The following is a 19,865-nucleotide window of genomic DNA, read 5'->3' as shown; positions in this document are numbered from 1 at the left end:
TCAGCCTTCCACTCAGGCGAAAACGGGCTCTCAGTTTTCTCCAATGCCATGGTCAGCAGGTTCCTCAAGGGATTGGAACGTCTGTACCCACAAATTCAACATCTGACCCCTACATGGGACCTCAACCTGGTCATATCCAGGCTCATGGGTTCCCCGTTCACCTTACTGCCCACTCTCCTAGGGCTCAAGCTTTGTCCTCTGGCTTCCTGGCTCATGTGCCCTGTAAGCCGGTTGTGTCAGGGCTCGTCCCCCTCAGGCGCGGCGGGGAGCTAGGGCGCCTCCTTGCGCGCCGCAGTCCGGATAGGCTTAGCCCTCGGCAGGTGTTGAGCGGGGTACAGGGTCTGTAAACAGGGTAGAGCCCCGGCCCTCTAGCCGGGGTCGGGGCTCTCAAAGTCAATAAGCCACGGCCCTTGGACAGGGCGGGCAGCAATAGTTCAGGCTCAGGCCTCCAGCGGGGCTGAGCAAACACAGTATCAGCCCAGGCCCTTGGACAGGCCGGGCAGTAATAGTTCAGGCTCAGGCCCCTAGCAGGGGCTGAGCAAACACAGTATCAGCTCGGGCCCTTGGACAGGCCGGGCAGTAATAGTTCAGGCTCAGGCCCCTAGCAGGGGCTGAGCAAACATAGTATCAGCTCGGGCCCTTGGCTCGGGCGGGGCACCAAACACAAGTCTAGTTAGCTCTGGCCCTTTGGGTCAGGGCAGAGCAGTAGCAAAGTCAACGGGGCCCAGCCCTTGGTTCGGGCGGGGCACCAAACACAAGTCTAATTCGCTCTGGCCCTTTGGGTCAGGGCAGAGCAGTAGCAAAGTCAACGGGGCCCAGCCCTTGGTTCGGGCGGGGCACTAAACACAAGTCTAATTAGCTCTGGCCCTTTGGGTCAGGGCAGAGCAGTGGCAAAGTCAACGGGGCCCAGCCCTTGGTTCGGGCGGGGCACCAAACCCAAGTCTAATTCGCTCTGGCCCTTTGGGTCAGGGCAGAGCAGTAGCAAAGACAACGGGGCCCAGCCCTTGGTTCGGGCGGGGCACCAAACACAAGTCTAATTCACCCTGGCCCTTTGGGTCAGGGCAGAGCAGTGGCAATAGGCGGGAAGAGGGGGAGTCTGCCACCCGGTTACGGGTGGCAGGGGGAACGCAGGCCCTCCCACTCCACTGCGTTCCAGCCCGGGGCCCTAGCAGCGGTCAAGACCCGCTGTGGTCAGTGGGGATCCTGGCCGCAACACACTGACATGGGTTCGGGCTCTTCAGGAGCCAAACCAGGGTCGGCTATCCCCGGGCTACTTCCAACCTCCCCCTCTCTGGGTACCTGGTCCTTACCGGCGTCATCTGGTGGGTCCCAGACCATGGGTTCCTCCGGGTACCGGTCGTGGGGAAGCTCAGGCCACTCCTCGGGGTATCGGGCACACGGCAGGTCAGGCCAACGTTCCTCCGGGTACCGGGTCTGAGGCAAGTCCAGCCAGCACTCCTCTGGGTAGTGGGCGCGGGGCAGGTCCGGCCAGCGTTCCTCCGGGTAGTGGGCGCGAGGCAGGTCCGGGCAGCGCTCCTCCGGGTAGTGGACGCGGGGCAGGTCAGGCCAGCGCTCCTCGGGGTAGTGGGTGTGGGGCAGGTCCGGTCCGGCGGGAGCCCGGGCACCAGCGTCTGTCCTCTCCGGCAGCCTGCTTCCAACTGAGCGCTGGGGCCGGGCTTTTATACTTCCTGTCCCGCCCCTTGACTTCCGGGGGGCGGGGACAGGCCGTGCTGACGCCGCCCACTGAGGCGCCTGCTCTGGCTCGTCCCCCTTAGGCGCGGCGGGGAGCCAGGGCGCCTCCTTACATGCCCATACAGGAGATCTGTAGGGCAGGAACTTGGTCATCAGTACATACCTTCGCTTCCCACTATGCGATAGTGGAGCAGTCCAGGGGTGATGCAGCATTTGGTTCAGCAGTCCTTCACTCCGCAACATCTCACTCCAACCTCACCACCTAGGTAAGGCTTGGGAGTCACTTAATTGGAATCAATATGAGCAAGCACTCAAAGAAGGAAAGACAGTTACTCACCTTTGTAACTGTTGTTCTTTGAGATGTGGTGTTCATATCCATCCCAAACCCGCCCTCCTTCCCCTCTGTCAGAGTAGCCGGCAAGAAGAAACTGAGGGGACGCTGGGTTGGCAGGGGCATGTATCTGGCACCATAAGGGCGCCACTCCAGTGGGCACCTCAGCCGACCGACCAAGTGTTGCTGGGGTAAAACTCTTCCAACGATCGTGCATGCAGAAGCATGCACAGCTAATTGGAATGGATATGAGCAACACATCTTGAAGAACAACAGTTACAAAGGAGAGTAACCATCTTTTTCTTAATTTTAAAATGATTTTGCTACAGGAGCCCATAGTATCTGTAAATCAGGCAGTTTCTGAGTCTTTACAGTTCCCATTGGATTTTTTTTTTTAAACCAGATGTCCTAGAATCTATTTCATTTTTCCCTTCCTCCTCTAGTTTTATTCCCTACGGCCATAAATACCAATGTTTTTCACTTTCACTTTTTAAATCTGAGAAGCAGAGAGGTGGGGAAAAGGCAAAATGAAAGGCTGTTGGTACTTCAGAATTGTCTGCTAGACTTCAAAACACTTTCATTTCCACAGAAAACCATTCAAGCAGGTTTAATGCACCATGGCGTTATTTTTTTTTCTTGAAATTAAGCTGTAACGTGCTGTCCATGTCTCATTACACTGATGAAGAGTTTCTAAGTGCTTTTTTTTTTTTTTTTTTACTATAAAAGAAAAGAGAATGGTTGACATATGTTAATGGACTTTATTCGTAGGATGGTGGGATCTTACTTTATTATGATATTGCTGGATGCTTCTGATTCACCAGCCAGAGGGATTCCTAAATTTTAGAGTTCATACTTACCCCATCTCATCTGAAAAAAAAACAAAACAACCAAAAAAACCCCAACCTGATACTGTTGATTGGTGCCTTACATGTTCTATGAATGCACTCTGATAATATTGTTGGTACTGTTGGTTTTTTAAAATCTGTATTATTATCAAAGAGAAGTGGAGGTCTTTTCAGATTCTTTCACTTTTAATGAATCTTGATAAATTTGTCATCTGAACAAATGCCTGTTTAATTTGCAGTTCTTGAACACCAAAATGTCCATGTATGTCAGGAAAAATTATATTGAATCATATGACCTACTAGTTACTTGCAAACATCTAACACATTTTCTCTTTTATTAGCAAACTTTGCTTCTCACCCACCCCCAGTATCAGTTACTGTTGTTTACACATAAAATAATTAAATCCTGCTAATGGCAGCTGAGAAGAAAAATCACGATTGTCTGTAAAGTTAAATCTCAGAGGATCTGCCTGAGGCTTTAATATAGATAAATATGCCTTAACACCTAAAATACAAAGTTGTATATAGTGTTTTCACCAATAATTTAATGATTTGTTAAAATTGGAGTCTGTACAGGTCAAAAAAGACTTAAAGATGCTCAGGGAGGAGGCGGTTCCTCAAAAAAGCAGAAAAGAAGCCACAAAACATCAGTGGTGAACAACAAAAAGAAGAGCAAAACTAGTAAGTATAGCAACTTGGTGCAAAATGAAACCTAGACTTAGAGAACATCTTGTATTTGAATGACAAGTGAAGGAAGTGTTTCTATAAAGATAACATTTTAGAAAAATGTGCTAAGTAGAGACTTCATAATAAATGTTAAAATGATGAAGCTGTTTTCGCTGAGTGCAAGAGTATTTAAAATTTCTTGCTATGCTGTTTCTCAGACTGATCCTATAAGGTGCTCAAAGCCTTCAGCTCCCATTGAATTCAGTGGGACTTGCAAGCACATGGCACTTTACAGGGCCTGTTTTTGTCAAAGAGGGAAGGAAAGAAAATATTTTGGGGTGTAGAAATACATACATTTTAAGGAGGGGAATAGGAACACTATGCAAAGTGAACTTACATACTATGCAAGATCAGTTTTCACACAATTTCACATAATTTAGAGGTGGTATTATTATTTGCACAGTACCACCAGTGTAATTACACAGGACTTGTATTCATCCACCTAAACTATTTGCTGCATATTAGAACTTCATCTGACTTTTAAAGTAAACCAGATAAAAAATGAAAAGGCAACATCAGGATGTCCTCATAAGTAGATGTTAATTAGTGAATATATAGATCATTTTCCTGCCTGCACTATGAAACTAAACATTTGCTCTGCATTATCCTCTAAATGAGGCTTCATCTTTACTGAATGTACTCTAAAATATTTAGTTTGTGTTGTTACCTGAACAATTCTGAGGTGAAATTCACTCTTCCCTACACAAGTCTCAAGTAGACAGTTTTTGTGCAGGACTTTCAGCGGCAGAAGTTTGACTTTTATTTTTTCACACATACCCCACTACCTACCCATTTACTTACCTTAAGGGCAGGTCATGTGTAACCTTAGATTTATATGTTCCCCCTTAGTAATTTAAAAAAAACAAATAAAGCCAAACTGAATCCTTTACGGTTTGAGCCTGAAGGGCGGTTGCAGATAATTTAATTTAGTGGAGGACTGTGAAATGACTCAGTAAGTGATAAAATTAATAACTTTATTTAATATAAAATATTTAAGCAAACAGGCATTAAAACGGGGTGTGCAAACTATGGCCCGCTAGCTGGATCTGGACTGTCAGGGCTTTGGATCCAGCCCGCAGGATTGCCACCCCGTGGCACCACTCCCAGAAGCAGCCGGCACCATGTCCCTGTGGCCCCAAGGGAAGGGGAGCAGAGGGCTCCGTGTGCTGCCTCGCCTGCAGGCACCGCCCCACACAGCTACCATTGTCCGGGAATGGGGAACCGCAGCCAATGGGAGCTTCAGAGACAGTACCCACAGGTGAGGGCAGCACACGGAGCCCTCTGTTCCCCTCCCCTAGGGGCTGCAGGGACAGGGTGCTGGCTGCTTCCGGGAGCAGCACAGACCCAGGGCAGGCAGGCAGGGAGCCTGCCCTGGCCCTGGTGTGCTGCTGCTACTTTGGAGCCATTCCAGGTAAGCGGCAGCAGGCTGGAGGCCGAACCTCTCCTGTACCCCACACTCTCTGCCCTGAGCCCCCTGCCTGCACCCTGCCAGCATCCCAACCCACTGCTGCACCTCGCACCCCAGCCCCCTGCCCTGAGCCCCACCCCAATCCCCTGCCTTGAGCCCCCTTCTGTACTCTGCATCCCCTCCTGCACCCCAACCCACTTCCCTGAGTCTCCTCGTACGCTCTTCCCCTATCTCTTGCCCTGCGCCCCTTCCTGCACACTGCACCCACTCCCTCCTGCACCCCAAATCCCTGCCCGAGCCCTACATTCAGAGCCCTGCATGAATTTCCTCCCCAGATGTGGCCCTTGGGCCAAAAAGTTTGCCCACCCCTGCATTACAATATAATCTATACTGCATTTATACTCAAATTCGAAGAGGAAACGATGCATTATGGGGTGCACAATATCTAAATGACAAGAATGGGCATAATCCTTTCTCTAACGGTACCTTGGTGGTGGATGCATGTACCTAATCTAAAATTAGTGTGCTACCCTTTTTATAATCAATTATAATAATGCTCATTAATTAATTTATATTAAATTTACTTTTTTACCATAATTAATATCTGCATAAATGTCATAGCAATATTTATTAATATAAATAGCATTTTTCAAAACATTAACACTATTTAAAACACTTGTAGAAACCAGCTAGGACCAAACATATTTACAATATGACCTGGGGTTGTGTCCTAACTTACCTTCAGCTTGCTTCTAAATTGTCTTGATTCATTTTATTCATATTTTACCAGGCCTCGCTTGACAATTATCAAACCTAGATTTTTGGGCCTACTTACAAATCAGTATTTCTTTATAAAAATAAGCAAGCACCACCTCTATGGACAACACACAATGGGTTGCAATTCAGATCCTACTGCCCACTCTGTACCTCCCTCTCTTCACTGGGGATGCATTTTACCCTTTCTGTATTGAAAAAGAGGTATAACCCCTTTTCTGATATTTGGAACCAGCACTTGAGGAGTTAGTGGTTTGATTAATAAAATAAACCTATATTGTGTATTTTTGTGTTTCTTCAGCAAACAGCAGTGACAGTGAAGAACTTTCTGCTGGTGAAAGTATGACCAAGTCTCAGCCAGCAAAACCAGTTTCCACTGGAATGAAGTCTCACCATACCAAATCACCTGCAAGAACACAATCTCCAGGAAAATGTGGGAAAAATGGAGAGAAGGAATCTGATCTCAAGGAACAGAATAATCGTTTGCCTAAAGTTTATAAATGGAGTTTTCAAATGTGTAAGTGCCTTTTTTTAAACTAGATCTAGTTTGTTCCTGTAGTAAGAAATAATAAATAAAATACTAAAGTATTTTCTTTCAGAATTACTTTCAGTCCTAACGTTACTGAATGTAGTTATCTTTCTCTAAGATTAACTTTTAATCCTGTGCACTTCCTTATATACCACTTATTTTTTTACACCTGGGGTTTAAAGTCATTCTTAGGTTTTTGTGCAAACTGCCCAGTACTGATGTGAATTTCATACTTCTTATATTTAAGTTGACTTGTGTACCTTCCCCTCCTACCCCCTTTGATGATCACTCAGAAGTTTCCCAGATTTGGTAGTCACTCAGGTTTCTTTGTGTTCCATTTTACCTTGGCAAAACTGGAACGAGAACAGATTTATATCCTGTTATAGCAATAAACTTCTCCATTTTGTTTATTAGTCAGCTGCTCTTGGATAACTTTGGTGTGTTGTGAGGCATGAAGTTGGAGTGAATGTGCTTTAATCCACTTGAAAAATTCATCAATAGCTGATTAATGCAGACCCTGCAGTGCCTTACTGGTACTAGAGAGTGACTTCATTTTAACTTTTTATTTTTAAATAATCCTTTTTTTAGAAAACAATTTGGGAAGGAAGCAGTTAATGCAATACTATCCTTCCATTGGAGAAAAAAGGAGGGCAACAGAAAATACATAGGGAAAGGCTTCAACACCTGTTCTTTAATGTAACAAACATATTTAAGACCCTTTTTCCCTCATCCTGTCCTCCATAAGTCCAGCTGCCCTTTCAGCAGTAGCTTGTAGCCCAACAGCCATTTTCAGCTCTGTTTCTATTGTAAACTCAGACTTTAGGTTTTTGTTGTAAAGTGAGAACTAGAAGTGGCTGTTGGGCTACAAGCTACTGCTGAAAGCGTAGCAGGGCTTAAGGGGGATAGGAGAAGAGGGCAGCTTAAAATTGTACTCACTCCCTTCTGACTTTTCTGCCAATCCTCCCGCTCCCTTATGTTCCTAAAAAATAGAACTGGGAAATCAGGAGCCTTTAAATCAACTTCCAATTCAGGTCCCTCAGGCTTCATGTCTTCAACTTTATAGAAGGGCACTGCTTTCCTGCACACCCTGAAGTAGCTGTCAAGACTTTCCTCTTCTTGGTGATGAGATCTCATTTGTATACCTTTGTATGGCTTTTACATCCATTTCAAGAGCTCCACTGGTCAAGTTAGAATGTAACTTTGGACAATTCAGAGCCAGGTGTTGATTTTAAAAGTCCAGATAATTAAGTCTTGGTCTTAAAACCCTCCATGATCCTCTCCTCTCCCACAAGCACACATGAATAAAAAAGGAGCAGAGAATTCACCTACACACGTAATTCTTCACTTGCCATCTTCAGTCATTTTAAGGACCAGAGGACTGACTCTGAACCCTTGGAGCCCAATCCTAGATCTGTGAGTACAGAGGATCTAACTCTAAACCCTGGAGCCCAATGCTAAATCTGTGAGTAAAGCTCCAGAGTAAAGGAACTTTGCTTGCTGAAACTGTGAAGAAATTGAGAGGACAGAATCCACACACCCATCTCAAAGCTTACAGCAAGATCTATTGCAACTTTGTGTGGGTATAGTGCCTAGCACAATGGGATCCCATTCTTGGTTGGTCCTTGGGCACTACTGTAAGAAACATGATTTAAAATAGTTCCTTCATCACACCAGGGTCACATTCCACTTCTGCTGCTGATAGAGAATAGTAGACATAGCTTTCTGTTCTCCTTCAGAAGTTTGTAACTATGTGGCTCTGTGCTGTGCAATCATGCGCCTGCTCTACCCAAACCTTACTCACCAGTCCGCTCAAATGAGATGTGCAGATTTCCCACACAGCACCCATAAGGATGCTTTTTTATTCCCTTCTTCCCTACCCTCCTGCACATCGGACACAGGGTAAGATCTGTTCTTTTTTGTGCTTCGGGTGGCACAAAGATATTGAATTTTAACCATAACTGGTCAGCTGTGAATTTCCTGGCAGAGGAGAGCTCTCAGTGAGAGTAAAACCATCAGAGCTGGTGCCTGTTCCTACTGACATCCCAACATAAAATGCCTGGGGAAATAGAGGCATATCAGGAGTAGATAGGGAAGGAGGAAGAGCTCTGTTATGCTACACTGATCCTCAGTTATTGTACGGTCCCTCACTTAGAGCAGCCTCTAATATGCTCTAATTCACATTGGAGCCAGCACAGACTGTAGTACAGAATCATGAAGCCATAACTGACTGGCTCCCTGATGACCATGCTACTCTCTTTGTCAGAGCTCTGCTTGTCGCGAGCTGAGACTGATGCCCACAGACTTTAATCTGTTTTTGACCTCATTTGTGCCCATCTAAGGATTCAGTTATTGATATTTAATCATGGAAAAATTCTTATTAATCTTCATAAAGATAAAACAATAAACCTTGTTTGTTCCCCCCACCCCCTCAAAAATATTTGCCTGTCTGCCACTCCTGGTGTTTGAGGAGAAAATCTGTATTGATAGATCTTTGCTGTGTTGTAGCCATGTGGTTCCAAGGTATTAGAGACATAAGATGGATGATATAATATCTTTTAGTGGACCAATTTCCATTGGTGAAAGAGACAAGCTTTCAAGCTACACAGAGCTGAAGAAGAAAATATATGACCTTACCCACCTTGTCTCTCTATGGTGACAGATGGCAACTAAAGTTGCTGTGGTTTTTAGCTGCTTTGTCCTCTAGATACTTTTCCAATACCCTCCCCATAGGATCTGAACATCTCCTAAAAATTTACAACTAGAAAGTTTTATGGAAAGATCAATTCTATATTAATAATTAACGAAGGTGTTATTTAACTCACAGCTGACCTGGAAAATCTGACAAGTGCAGAGCGCATAACAATCCTACAAGAAAAACTGCAAGAAATCAGGAAACACTACCTATCCTTAAAATCTGAGGTAGCTTCCATTGACCGAAGAAGAAAGCGCTTGAAGAAAAAGGAACGGGAAAGTAAGTACTTCAGGTTAAATTCTGTCCTCTGTTAGAGCCATGCAGTAGGATTACCCATTGTAGCTGAAGAATTTGGTCCTTAGATATCTGCCAAAAACTTCAAATGCATATACCTGTCAATTTCCAACAAGTTAAATTAAAAGTCCAAAAGAATGTTTTTCCTGGATTGATCTTTGTAACGTGTGTAACATTTATGTTGCCATAAATGTTGGGTAACTCTTCATGAAAAATTGTTTTTCCAGCATACCATACAAGTATGTTTATCATTTTAATAGATGCCAACAATAGAAACCATGATATGAGTTCCCATTGTTTCACTACTAATGCAGCCTTTTTTTTTTTTAAAGACTACTGTCAGGTTAAAAAATCATATATGTTTCGAAAATCGAATTTCCATCTTTGGCCCGACTCCAACAAAGCATTTAGACAGGGGCTTAAATTTAACCACATAAATAGTCACATTGACTCGTGCTTAAAGTTAAACAGTTGCTTACGTGCTTTACCAGAATGGGCTTTTTTTAAACAATGACAGATTAGTTTGGGGTTTTTTTAATTTCAGTTTTAATTATCTAATGTACTTTTCACCATTTATACTGACTTTCTTACTGTTTTGCACCTTTGTTCAGATAATGAAAACCTAATAAGGTTCATCTGTTTCTATTTCCTATACTAGCACAGGATTGCTATGTTTGTATTATAAAAACTAGGGGAACTTCTAAGTGCAAAGTGGTTTTCACTGGAATTCATGAAAACATTTCTATTTAATATTAGTTTTATATAATCATTTAAAATACAAAGCCTAAATGTTTGCACTTAAACTGCCTGACAATGCCACATGACACTTTCTCGTGATTTCAGTGCAGCCGTCTGAGAAGTATGGCAAATTCGTGCAATGTCCTGGGCTGGTATTCACATTAATAGCATTTGTAAAACTGACAGCAAAATGTTTGTATAGATATCTAGAAATTCTTCAAAAATTCAAGTAGAAATGATCCCACAAAAATACAATTCAGACATTCAACATTTTTAGTCAACAGCACTGCATATGAAAATAACATTTTCAGAGGCATATATTCTATTTTATTATCTAAGAGGATCTACATTTTTTGAAGAATTATAAAACTAACTTTTTCTAATAAATGTATGCAAAATTCAATATTACAGCTTGATTTTCTTTACAAATAAGTATCATAATTTACTATAAAATCATTTATCATGATTCCATGATAAATTATAAAATATTAGCTCTTCATTAGCCTCAGACGCATTACTTAATGAATTACTTTTAAAGGAACACCATCTTAAGTCACATTTCTCTCTGAAAATGTTATACCTACTGTTGTTGTAACTAATATCTATTATTACTGCTGAAAGATATTGGAGAGAAATAGTATTTTTCTCTATTCTTCATTTGTTCACTTTGTGTGTTTGACAGCACAATGAAGTCATAGAAATGTAAAGCTGGAAGCAACAGGGGTAGGTTATCTTGTCCATCCCCCAGCACTGAGGCAGGACTAAGTATACCTAGACCATCTCTGACAGGTGTTTGATTGACATATTTTTAAAAATCTCCAGTGATGGAGATTATATAACCTCTGCTGGGAAGTTAATCCAGATCTTGATTATCCTTATAATGAGAAAGTTTTTCCTAATATCTAACCTAAATGTCCCTTGCAGCAGATTATTTCTTGTTCTACCTTCAGTGGACATGGAGAACAATTGATTACAGTCCTCTTGGTACACCCGTTAACATATTTGAAGACTATCAGGTGCCCCCCTCAAGTCTTCTTTTCTTAAGACTAAACATGCCCACTTATTTTAACCTTCCTGATAGCTCAGCTTTTCTAAACCTTTTATCATTTTTGTTGCTCCCCTCTCTCCAGTTTGTCCACATCTTTCTTAAACTGTAGCAACCAAAACTGGACAGAGTACTCCAACTGAGGCCTCCCCAGTGCAAAGTAGAGTGGGACAATTGTCTCCTGTGTCTTACATGTGACTTTCCTCTTAATACACCCAAGAATGATATTAGCGTTTTTCACAGCTTCATCATGTTCTTGGCTCATGTTAAAATTTTGATCCACTATAACTCCTAGATCCTTTTCAGCAGTACTACTGCCAGTAGCATAGCTGTGGGGAGGAGCAGGGGTGGCGGCTACTCCCCCTGAGCACATTCACCAAAAGTGGCTCCTTTCCGCACAGCCAGCACTGGGCTCTGGACTCAGAGTCCGGAGCTGGGTTTTGCGTGCAGCCACTGGCTGGCTCTCGGCTTTGCACCGCCCCGTGCATCCCCAGCCCGGCTAAGTCGCTCGCTCTGGGGCTGCAGGCGGCGTCGGCTAGTTGCCTGGCTCCCCGGCGAGGAGGAGAAGGAGGCTTCCACCCACTCGCACCTGCCCTGCTCACTAAGCTGAGCCCCCCTTGGCGCATGCCACCCACGCAGGGGAGGGCTCTGCCAGGAGGGGAAGGGGCGGCAGCACATTGCCCCAGCGCGGCAGGGGAGGAGGCTGAGGAGCAGTAGGCTCGTGGGGGCAGCACGCTGCCACTGCAAGTTGTTGAAGGTCTCACCCTGCAGCGTCCGCACATCACCCCCTGCCTGCCTGCCTGCCCTGCTCCTCCTTGCCCTGCAGCCTCCGCCTGGCAGGGCTTCGATGCTCAGCCGGGACCAGGGTGGCTCGGGTCCCTACAGCCCTCACACACGCCACACTCCCCACCCCGCACTGCAGCCTCCTTCCTGCTGCTGCCCGAGCACGTTCCCCCAGCCTGTCCCCGCTGGAAACAACTCCTGCAGTGCTCGTTTCCAATCCGGGTGGGGCTGGCGGGGCAGCAGGAAGGTCAGCGGAGAGGGGAGCTGGGCTGACTCTGTCCCCAGGCCACCTGGCCTGTATTAAGAGGCGCCCTTTGGGGCTTCTGTGTCCTGCACTGAGGTGGTGCATTAGGATTCTGCTACCCATCAAACGTTTGACCAGCTCCAGCACTTGGGGGGAGCCTGTCTCTGTCTGTGCTGATCAGTGCGGGATTTACCCTTGACTTCAATAGGGGAAGGGGCAGGATTTCACCTTTCCTGGTTTCTGAGCAGTGCCTGTGACTTACCACACAACAGCTTATGGTGCCCGGTCTCCCAACAATAACCTTTGTCCTCAATTTTTCATAGGGATATATCCTGGATGGCCTTGAAAAGCAAGTGATTCCCTTACTAGTGCTAATGCCAAGCACTCAAAAAATCATGAGGCAAGCCCTCAAATATCCCGAGATTGGCTTAAAAATCATGAGATTTTAAAATATAATACAATTGAGGTTCTTTTTATTTGCCTTCTGGTTTTTGAGCTTTTAGAGTTCCTATTTTCCAGCTTTGCCCCTCTCCCATGAGGGCTAGTATCTTGTATTTGTTGTTGTTAATGATAGCTGAGATTCTCACATACTCACAGGCCTCTACAAGGTGAGGCTCTGAAAAGAATAGTAAATGTCTCTAGATCAGAGCTTAATTCATAATGAAAGATGCCAGGGCTCAAGCAATTTTTTTACTTTCATAACTGACGCAGCAAGCCCAAAGGTACCAGGGCTATGAGTGTCCAAGCCTACAGGTGCTGGGACTCAGCCTTGGCAAACCCTTGCACAAATTAAGCACTGTCTCTGTGTGTGTGTGTGTAGTGTGTGTGTGTGTATGTGTCGTATGTGTGTGTGAACAGCTTAAATTGGTTAAAAACCCTAGCTTTCTGTACTCAGTGTTTCAAAAATGTTAGACTGCCAACCTGTGTTGTAGAGATGTCTTTTGTTTAAACCCCCCCGTGAATAGAGCTACTTTAAGGGAAATTACTGCTTTGTCCAACCCTGAACTGCTCCAAGATCTTTGCTCACCAATTCTCATAAAACTTATTTGTCATGCTTTTTGGTGACTTAATGTCAGGGAGTTCCTGGGTGATGCTCTGGAACTGCTCCCCACAAAGTCAGTCAAGACTCTGAGGAGCCTCCTCTCCCAGAGCAGACTGTCTTCAGGGCAAGAAGCTTACACAGTTTCACCTCCCTGGCTCTGACCTTGGAGCATTCAGCATCCTCTATCCCTCCGTGCACTTCCTACAGTGAGTCTGCCCAGACAGGGTCCTGGGGAAACCACAGGGTCCTGCACCGCCACTTTGCAATCAGACGTGACTCTTAGCCAGGCAGTAAAACAGAGGTTTATTAGATGACAGGAACATGGTCTAAAACAGAGCTTGTAGGTACGGGGAACATGACCCCTCAGCTGGATCCATCCTAGGGGGGGCAGTGAGCCAGACACCCACGTCTGCCCTCACTCCACATCCCCAGCCAGCTCCAAACTGAAACCCCTTCCAGCCGCTCCTTCTCTGCTGAGTTCCCTTCCTGGGCCAGGAGGTCACCTGACCTTTTTGTTCTCCCACACCTTTAGCATCCCCTTGCAGTGGGGAAGGGCCCCGGACATTAGTTGCCGGGAGACAGAGTGTCAGCCAGAAAGTGAGGCACCCACACAGTATTCAGAGGAGACATTAAGAACAGGTCCACTTGGTCACACTTCAGTATTATGAGCTATTATAAATAAAGTGCATTTCATTGATTGATTTTAAAATGAAATTAGTAACTGGAAAAAATGGCCAGTATTTTTTTTAAACCTGTGACAATTATAAACTGCTGTATTATCATTTACTTTCTAGAATCTCAAGTATATCCAAGTATAATCTAAAGTTCTCCTGCAAAATGTTGGCTGTGCGAACGCTTCCATGGCTGGATCATTCTGGTGTTTTTATTTTAAGTAGAAAATAAATATGTATAACTAATTTAAAAGTATGTAATTAGTAATTTGATATGTCAGATGGTGCCTTTTTTTTATGTGTTTGCTCCCCCGATGTTAGAATCTGGCTACTCCGCTGACTACTGCCTAGCAAGTTATTCCCCATTTTGTAGTTATGCATTTGATTTTTCCTTCCTAAGTATAGTACTTTGCATTTGTCATTACTGAATTTCATCTTATTGATTCAGATCAGTTCTCCAACTGATCGAGGTCATTTTGAATTCTAATCCTGTCCTCCACAGTGCGTGTAATGCCTCCCACCATGGTGTCATCTGCAAATTTTATAAACACATTTCTCCACTCCACTATCAAAGTCATTAATGAAAATATTGAATAGTACCAGGCCCAGGAGAGAGACCCCTGTGGGACTCGACTAGATGTATCCTCCCAGTGTAACAGTGAACCATTGATAACTACTCCCTGAATATGGTTTTTCAACCAGTTGTGTACCCACCTTATATTAATAGTAATTTATAGTAATGTAGTACTGTATAATGGACCATACGGTCAGTTTCCTTGTTTGTCTTGGTCTTTCACACAACAAGAAGAAATTGTAAATAATTAATTATTAATTAAAAACTGTGTAGTAGTTGTTGGAGTCAGTGGATACTGACCTTTCTTGTATGACAAGGTTAGAACCTTTTGTTAACCCCACGCTAATGGCATGTGACAAGAGCCACGAAATAAAATTAGTTTCTTATCTGCACTCCTCTTGTTATAACATGATGGTAAAAATCACAAAAATTGGCAGGGGCACTTGGGAGCAGGTTAAACTACTTTTAATTCTTTTTATTATTTTAACTAGCTAGATTTTAAGTTGATGGTGTCCCTTTAATGTTTATTATCTGCTTTGAGGTTGCTTATGTACATGCAAAGTATTTTTTTAACTTTATTTTAGTACATTTATTTAAACCTTTTTGTTTTTCTTTGTCATAGGTGCTGCTATTACATCATCATCTTCTTCCTCACCTTCCTCCAGTTCCATTACAGCTGCAGTTATGTTAACTTTAGCAGAACCATCTATGTCAAGTTCATCACAAAATGGGATGTCAGTTGAGTGCAGGTGACAGCAGGACTTGCCAAAGCACTTTGCACTTAATGGCTGCTGAGGGCCACTTTTTTTATACTGCACGGTGGCACAAAATTCAGACAAGCACTATTTTGTATTTAAAAATTGTTTCTTGACAAGCTAACTTTGCACTTAAGTGCACTTTTATGAAGAAAAAGTACAACAAACTGCTTTTCCTCAAGCAATAATTGTTTCCAACTTGTCTGGGAATTGTATGTCTAGTGACTCGAAGGCCTTCCACTGTGGCAAATGGAGAGGCTGTTCACTGCCTGTAGAGACAGTACAGTAAGCATACAGTTGTTGGAGGGGCCTAATTGATGTGTTAAGGCTTACTGTACGTGTATTCCCTGGTATTTTGTTAAAGCTGGAACATTTGATATTTTTCCATTTATTTATGACAAATATTGAACCTATTTTCATTTGTACAAACTAATTGTTTTTTAACTTCTAAGTCACCTCATAGTGGCTTTAATTGTATAAGTCAAGCACATATATTAAATTCAAAACCTGCAGTTAGTAGGATATTTGACATCAGTCCTGATAACCAAATATGAAGATTCTCTTTTGAAAAGACTGACTAATGTTTACAGGTTTGAATTAGGCTAATAGGTTACTATGGGTTGTAATAACCCATTAATTGGAATGGAACTACTGTACTTTGCCATTTTTCTATGAATCAGTATTTTTTTTAATTTTGATAAAATACATTATGACAAAAGGAAGAAAATGGCTATCAAACTGTATTAAATCTTAAACAATGTATAAAGATTGTATTTAGCCAGTTTAAAGTGTATATTTATTCATAATGGATTATAACAGTTATATTTTTGTGTTTTCTTGTAAATGTTTCATTTCCCTTAAAGCAACAAATATTTCATTTGTAATGCTTATTTTATTACGAGCTGCAACAGAGGGGACTTCAAGAAGGAGAAAGCTGTGTTAATATAGTTTGTGGTTGCTGATATGAACACTGTCACAAAAGGATAGTTGTTTTTAATATAAATAGCTAGCTGAGTGTTAAACATAATTTTTTTTTTAAAAATGCCTTGTACAAACTCCAAAACCAACTCAAAACTGTTTTCACATATATTGATTTTATGTTGTATGAATCCCAGGCTCTCTCTTGTTAATTATACATCTTTGTAAGACATTTGTATATTGCAGAAGTGTTCATTCAAGCTATTTAATACCTGGCACTGTTAATACACAGTACTTTATTGTACAGATTGTTTTACTGTTTTAATTGTAGTTCTGTGTACTTCTTTTGGCTGGGGGAAAAGGGGTTGGCATGTTTTTCTTTGTTTTTTGGCAATACAACAACATGTAATTTCAAAAGGTTTTGTTTGTAGAAGCTAGAGTGTCAGAATCCTTTACATTCGACTTTTCTAAGAAAAGCGTTTTCAGTCTTCGTAGTGTGTGCTTACGGTAACTGATTTTATTGAAAATGGTTTCAAAGTATTCAGATTTGTACAAGACTGTAAAAATTTGTTGACAAACATTGAAGGAAAAGCTTATAGAAAAAAGCTATAAAATATATATTAGGTTCTGCAGACAATGGAGAATTATGTAATATATTGTACAAATGTAAGCAAAGGCCTCTGAAATAAAATGCCATAGTTTGTGAATCCCTGATTTTGCTTCTAACAGTTTAATTAAGTAATTTTAGTGTGTTCATTTAAATGACACCAGACTGTAGAATCAATTAAGCTAATTGTATTGGTTGTGTTGTAAGAAATAAATATATAAGGAATAATTTTGAGAAAAATATACTGGGCCAAATTCTCTTCTCAATTTGGCCGAATTCATCCTATACAGAGCCATGCTGCTGATTAATTTGGCAAATTGACGTAAATGAGGTAGTATCAGTATAATTAAAGACTTAATTAGATCCACTTTAATTCAGTTATTTTGAAAATGTGAAAGAAAAAATGCTTAAGGTATTTGCTGACCTCTAATATCTGTTGGCCAAGTTCAGATGAGGTGAAAGCAGAACGCCAATGAAATAACTGGAAATCCTCCTGCTTACCCCAGGTCTGAATTTGATCCTATGCATACAGACTTCACTCATCTGATTAAAATGCTTTTGCATGTGCAAACTGATATATTATCAATGAGACTTTGTTAAATAACAAGTAATTAATATGCAGTTTAGCAAGACTTGACTATTTATTACTAGCATTCTGCCATCTGAGGCCCCGATCCTCCAAACATGCTTAACTTTAGGACCATGAGAAATGCCATTGATTTAAATGACTTAACTGACTGGTCATAGTAGTAAAGTTAAGCATGGGCCTGTGTTTCTCCATCAGTAGATGTAACTTGCATTGGTTTCATTGGGAATTGCTCCTGTGGAACTGAGGGCAAAGTTCACCCACTGGACTATGCTTCTGCATCTGCTTCTTGGCCAGATAGCTTTTACTCTAATAAAACTCTTACTGGCTTTAGTGGAAGTCTGTCTCAGTAAGCAGGGCAGGATTCTATCCTTCCTATATCTTTTTTGGTCTAATTACTCCATGTTATCTTCCTCCCTCTGATTTATTTATTTTTGGGGGCTTTCTCGCTGATGGGAATTTTTTTTGCTTCTTGAAAGTGGAGAGGAAAACTGGAAACCACACATTTTTCATTAAGGTGAATGATACTCTCATTAGCAGTAGAATAATATTGCAGGCAGCCATGCCATCTAATGCAGATATTATTCCTTTCTTTACTGTATTTATTTCCATGTAATTTAATGAATAATTTCAGTATTATAAATTGCTCTAGAGGTGTTAGAGTGAAGTTCCATTCTGAAAAGTGATTCTCTGTATATGATGCTCTGCAGCTCAGTATCTCAACTGATTCCAAGAAAAAAAATGTTTTTACCTGTCAGGCCTTCAAATTTCCTAGATTCTTTGAATCATTTGACCTTTTTCCTTCTTTCATATCACAAGTAATAAAAATTCTTCTTCAAGTGCTTGTCCATATACATTCCACTCTTGGTGAGTCTCATGCACCCCAAGAACTCGAAATTGGAATCTTTTTGCTGGCAGTATCTGTTGGGCCACACTTGTGCCCTGTGTGTCCTTGCACCTTTCCCACTCCATCCACCCAGCCAAGAGCATAAAGGGAGTAATGGGTCAACTGACCTGCAGTTCCTTCTTACTGCCTGTGGCTTTGAGACAGAGCTGGAAGTTGTGTCCCTGTCTTCCTCACATTTGTGATTCCAAAACAAAAATGTGAGTACACAGTTACCAATTTGATGTAGAGTTGTACTTAGGTTAGGATTTGATCTGGGCACAGTTTTTCATCTGAAACTTGTTTTTGCCAAAAAAAAATTGCAGATTTGGATTGACCAAAACACTTCGTGAATTTGTATAGTATTTGGCAAATTGTCAGGAAAAAAATGGAAATGTCAAAATGATTGTTAGACTTTTATTTTTAAACAAAATATTTTGATTTTTTGGGGATAGATTCCCAAACAGACTTAGAGTGCCAGTCATAAAACCAAGGAGGAGGAGCCCTGGTCTTATACAAATAGCCAGGGGTTAGGGTACTCACATGTGAAGTAGGAGGCCGATTTGAATCCCCATTCTAGAGCAGGAATTGGAACTCAGCTGTCCCAATCCCAGGTGAGTACTCAACAACCAGGCTATAAGGGCACTCTCTCACTGTGACCGAAATAATGTTTAATTATTTAAACAAGTGGAACAGCTTCAACAGGAGAGGTACCTCTTTGGCTTTGAGGTCTGTGCCTAAGTCCTCTTGAGACTCTAGCTTTCCATTTCCAAATTTCCTTTGCTTTTGCTAAATAATGCCCAAAATCAAAATCAAACATTCTGTCCAACCCAAAACATTTTTGTAACTTACTGATTTGCCAAAAATTCCCCCCAAAAAAGTTTTTGGGTTTACCTTTTATTTTTTGGGGAATTGCCAGCAAATCAAATGTATGAGTTTATTTTCTAGCCAATGCCTGCCCCACATGTAATTTACACATAGCTGAATCTGATCCAGAAACTTCCATAAGAATCCTGGCGGCTGAAGAAGGGCAACATCATCTCCCTATTTGGAGACTCAGAAGAAGTAAGGAGCAGAATTTTCAATTCATCTCATGGCAAAAAGTGAATCCTTGAGTCTTGTTATAACCCAGCAGTTCATGGATGTGAGAAAATTGAACAGGCAGTTCAATCCTTCTCATATCTAAAGGAAAACCAACATTCTGTAGTATCCCCCTCTCCCCCCATTTCCCCAAAAACACTAATGTAGCAAACTTTTCTGAGTTTCCTACAGTTCTGTATCCCAATACTTCCTTGAAAAGAAAGATTTCCTCTTCATAATATGATACAATGTGACATAGCACTATTGGCTGTGCAAACAAGAACTGTTCATTCAAAATTGTATTACTATTGTGATAGCAAACACATGACATTTGGGCCCTTAATATTCCTGTGAAGAACTAGGGCCCTGATTTTTAAAAACGAGTAAATATATTGCCTCAGTTTCTAGGTGCACTGTTTGACACCTTAAAGGAGTTTGATTTTTGAAAAATTGTATATACCCCATCCTGAAAATCAAGCTCCTTTAAGGTGTGCCATCCTGACCACCCAAAATTACTAAACTTTTGAAATTGTAGGCTGAGAAGCAATTTTTTCTCTCCACTGCAGCACTTTTCAACTGGTTTCCACAACACAGTTGTTAAATCCAGTGGACTTAGTCCCTTGATGATTGCCCTTGCCTATGGAAAAC

The 19,865-nt window shown here is 42.1% G+C and overlaps 1 protein-coding gene across 1 annotated transcript in view; it reads left to right on the top strand.

Moving 5' to 3' along the window:
- ARID4B (AT-rich interaction domain 4B) overlaps positions 1-16,365 on the top strand; it is a 184,059-nt gene extending 167,694 nt beyond the window's left edge. The window contains 4 exon segments of the mRNA XM_030558348.1: positions 3,436-3,549; positions 6,078-6,293; positions 9,130-9,276; positions 15,011-16,365. Of these exon segments, the coding sequence (XP_030414208.1) occupies positions 3,436-3,549; positions 6,078-6,293; positions 9,130-9,276; positions 15,011-15,141 (608 nt within the window). The 3' untranslated portion in view covers positions 15,142-16,365.
- Positions 16,366-19,865: the final 3,500 nt, after the last annotated feature.

This window comes from Gopherus evgoodei, chromosome 3 (assembly GCF_007399415.2).
Source record: "Gopherus evgoodei ecotype Sinaloan lineage chromosome 3, rGopEvg1_v1.p, whole genome shotgun sequence".
Taxonomy (NCBI): Eukaryota; Metazoa; Chordata; order Testudines; family Testudinidae; genus Gopherus; species Gopherus evgoodei.
Note: the sequence above shows the minus strand (reverse complement) of the source record. Positions and strands in the feature narration are given on the sequence as shown.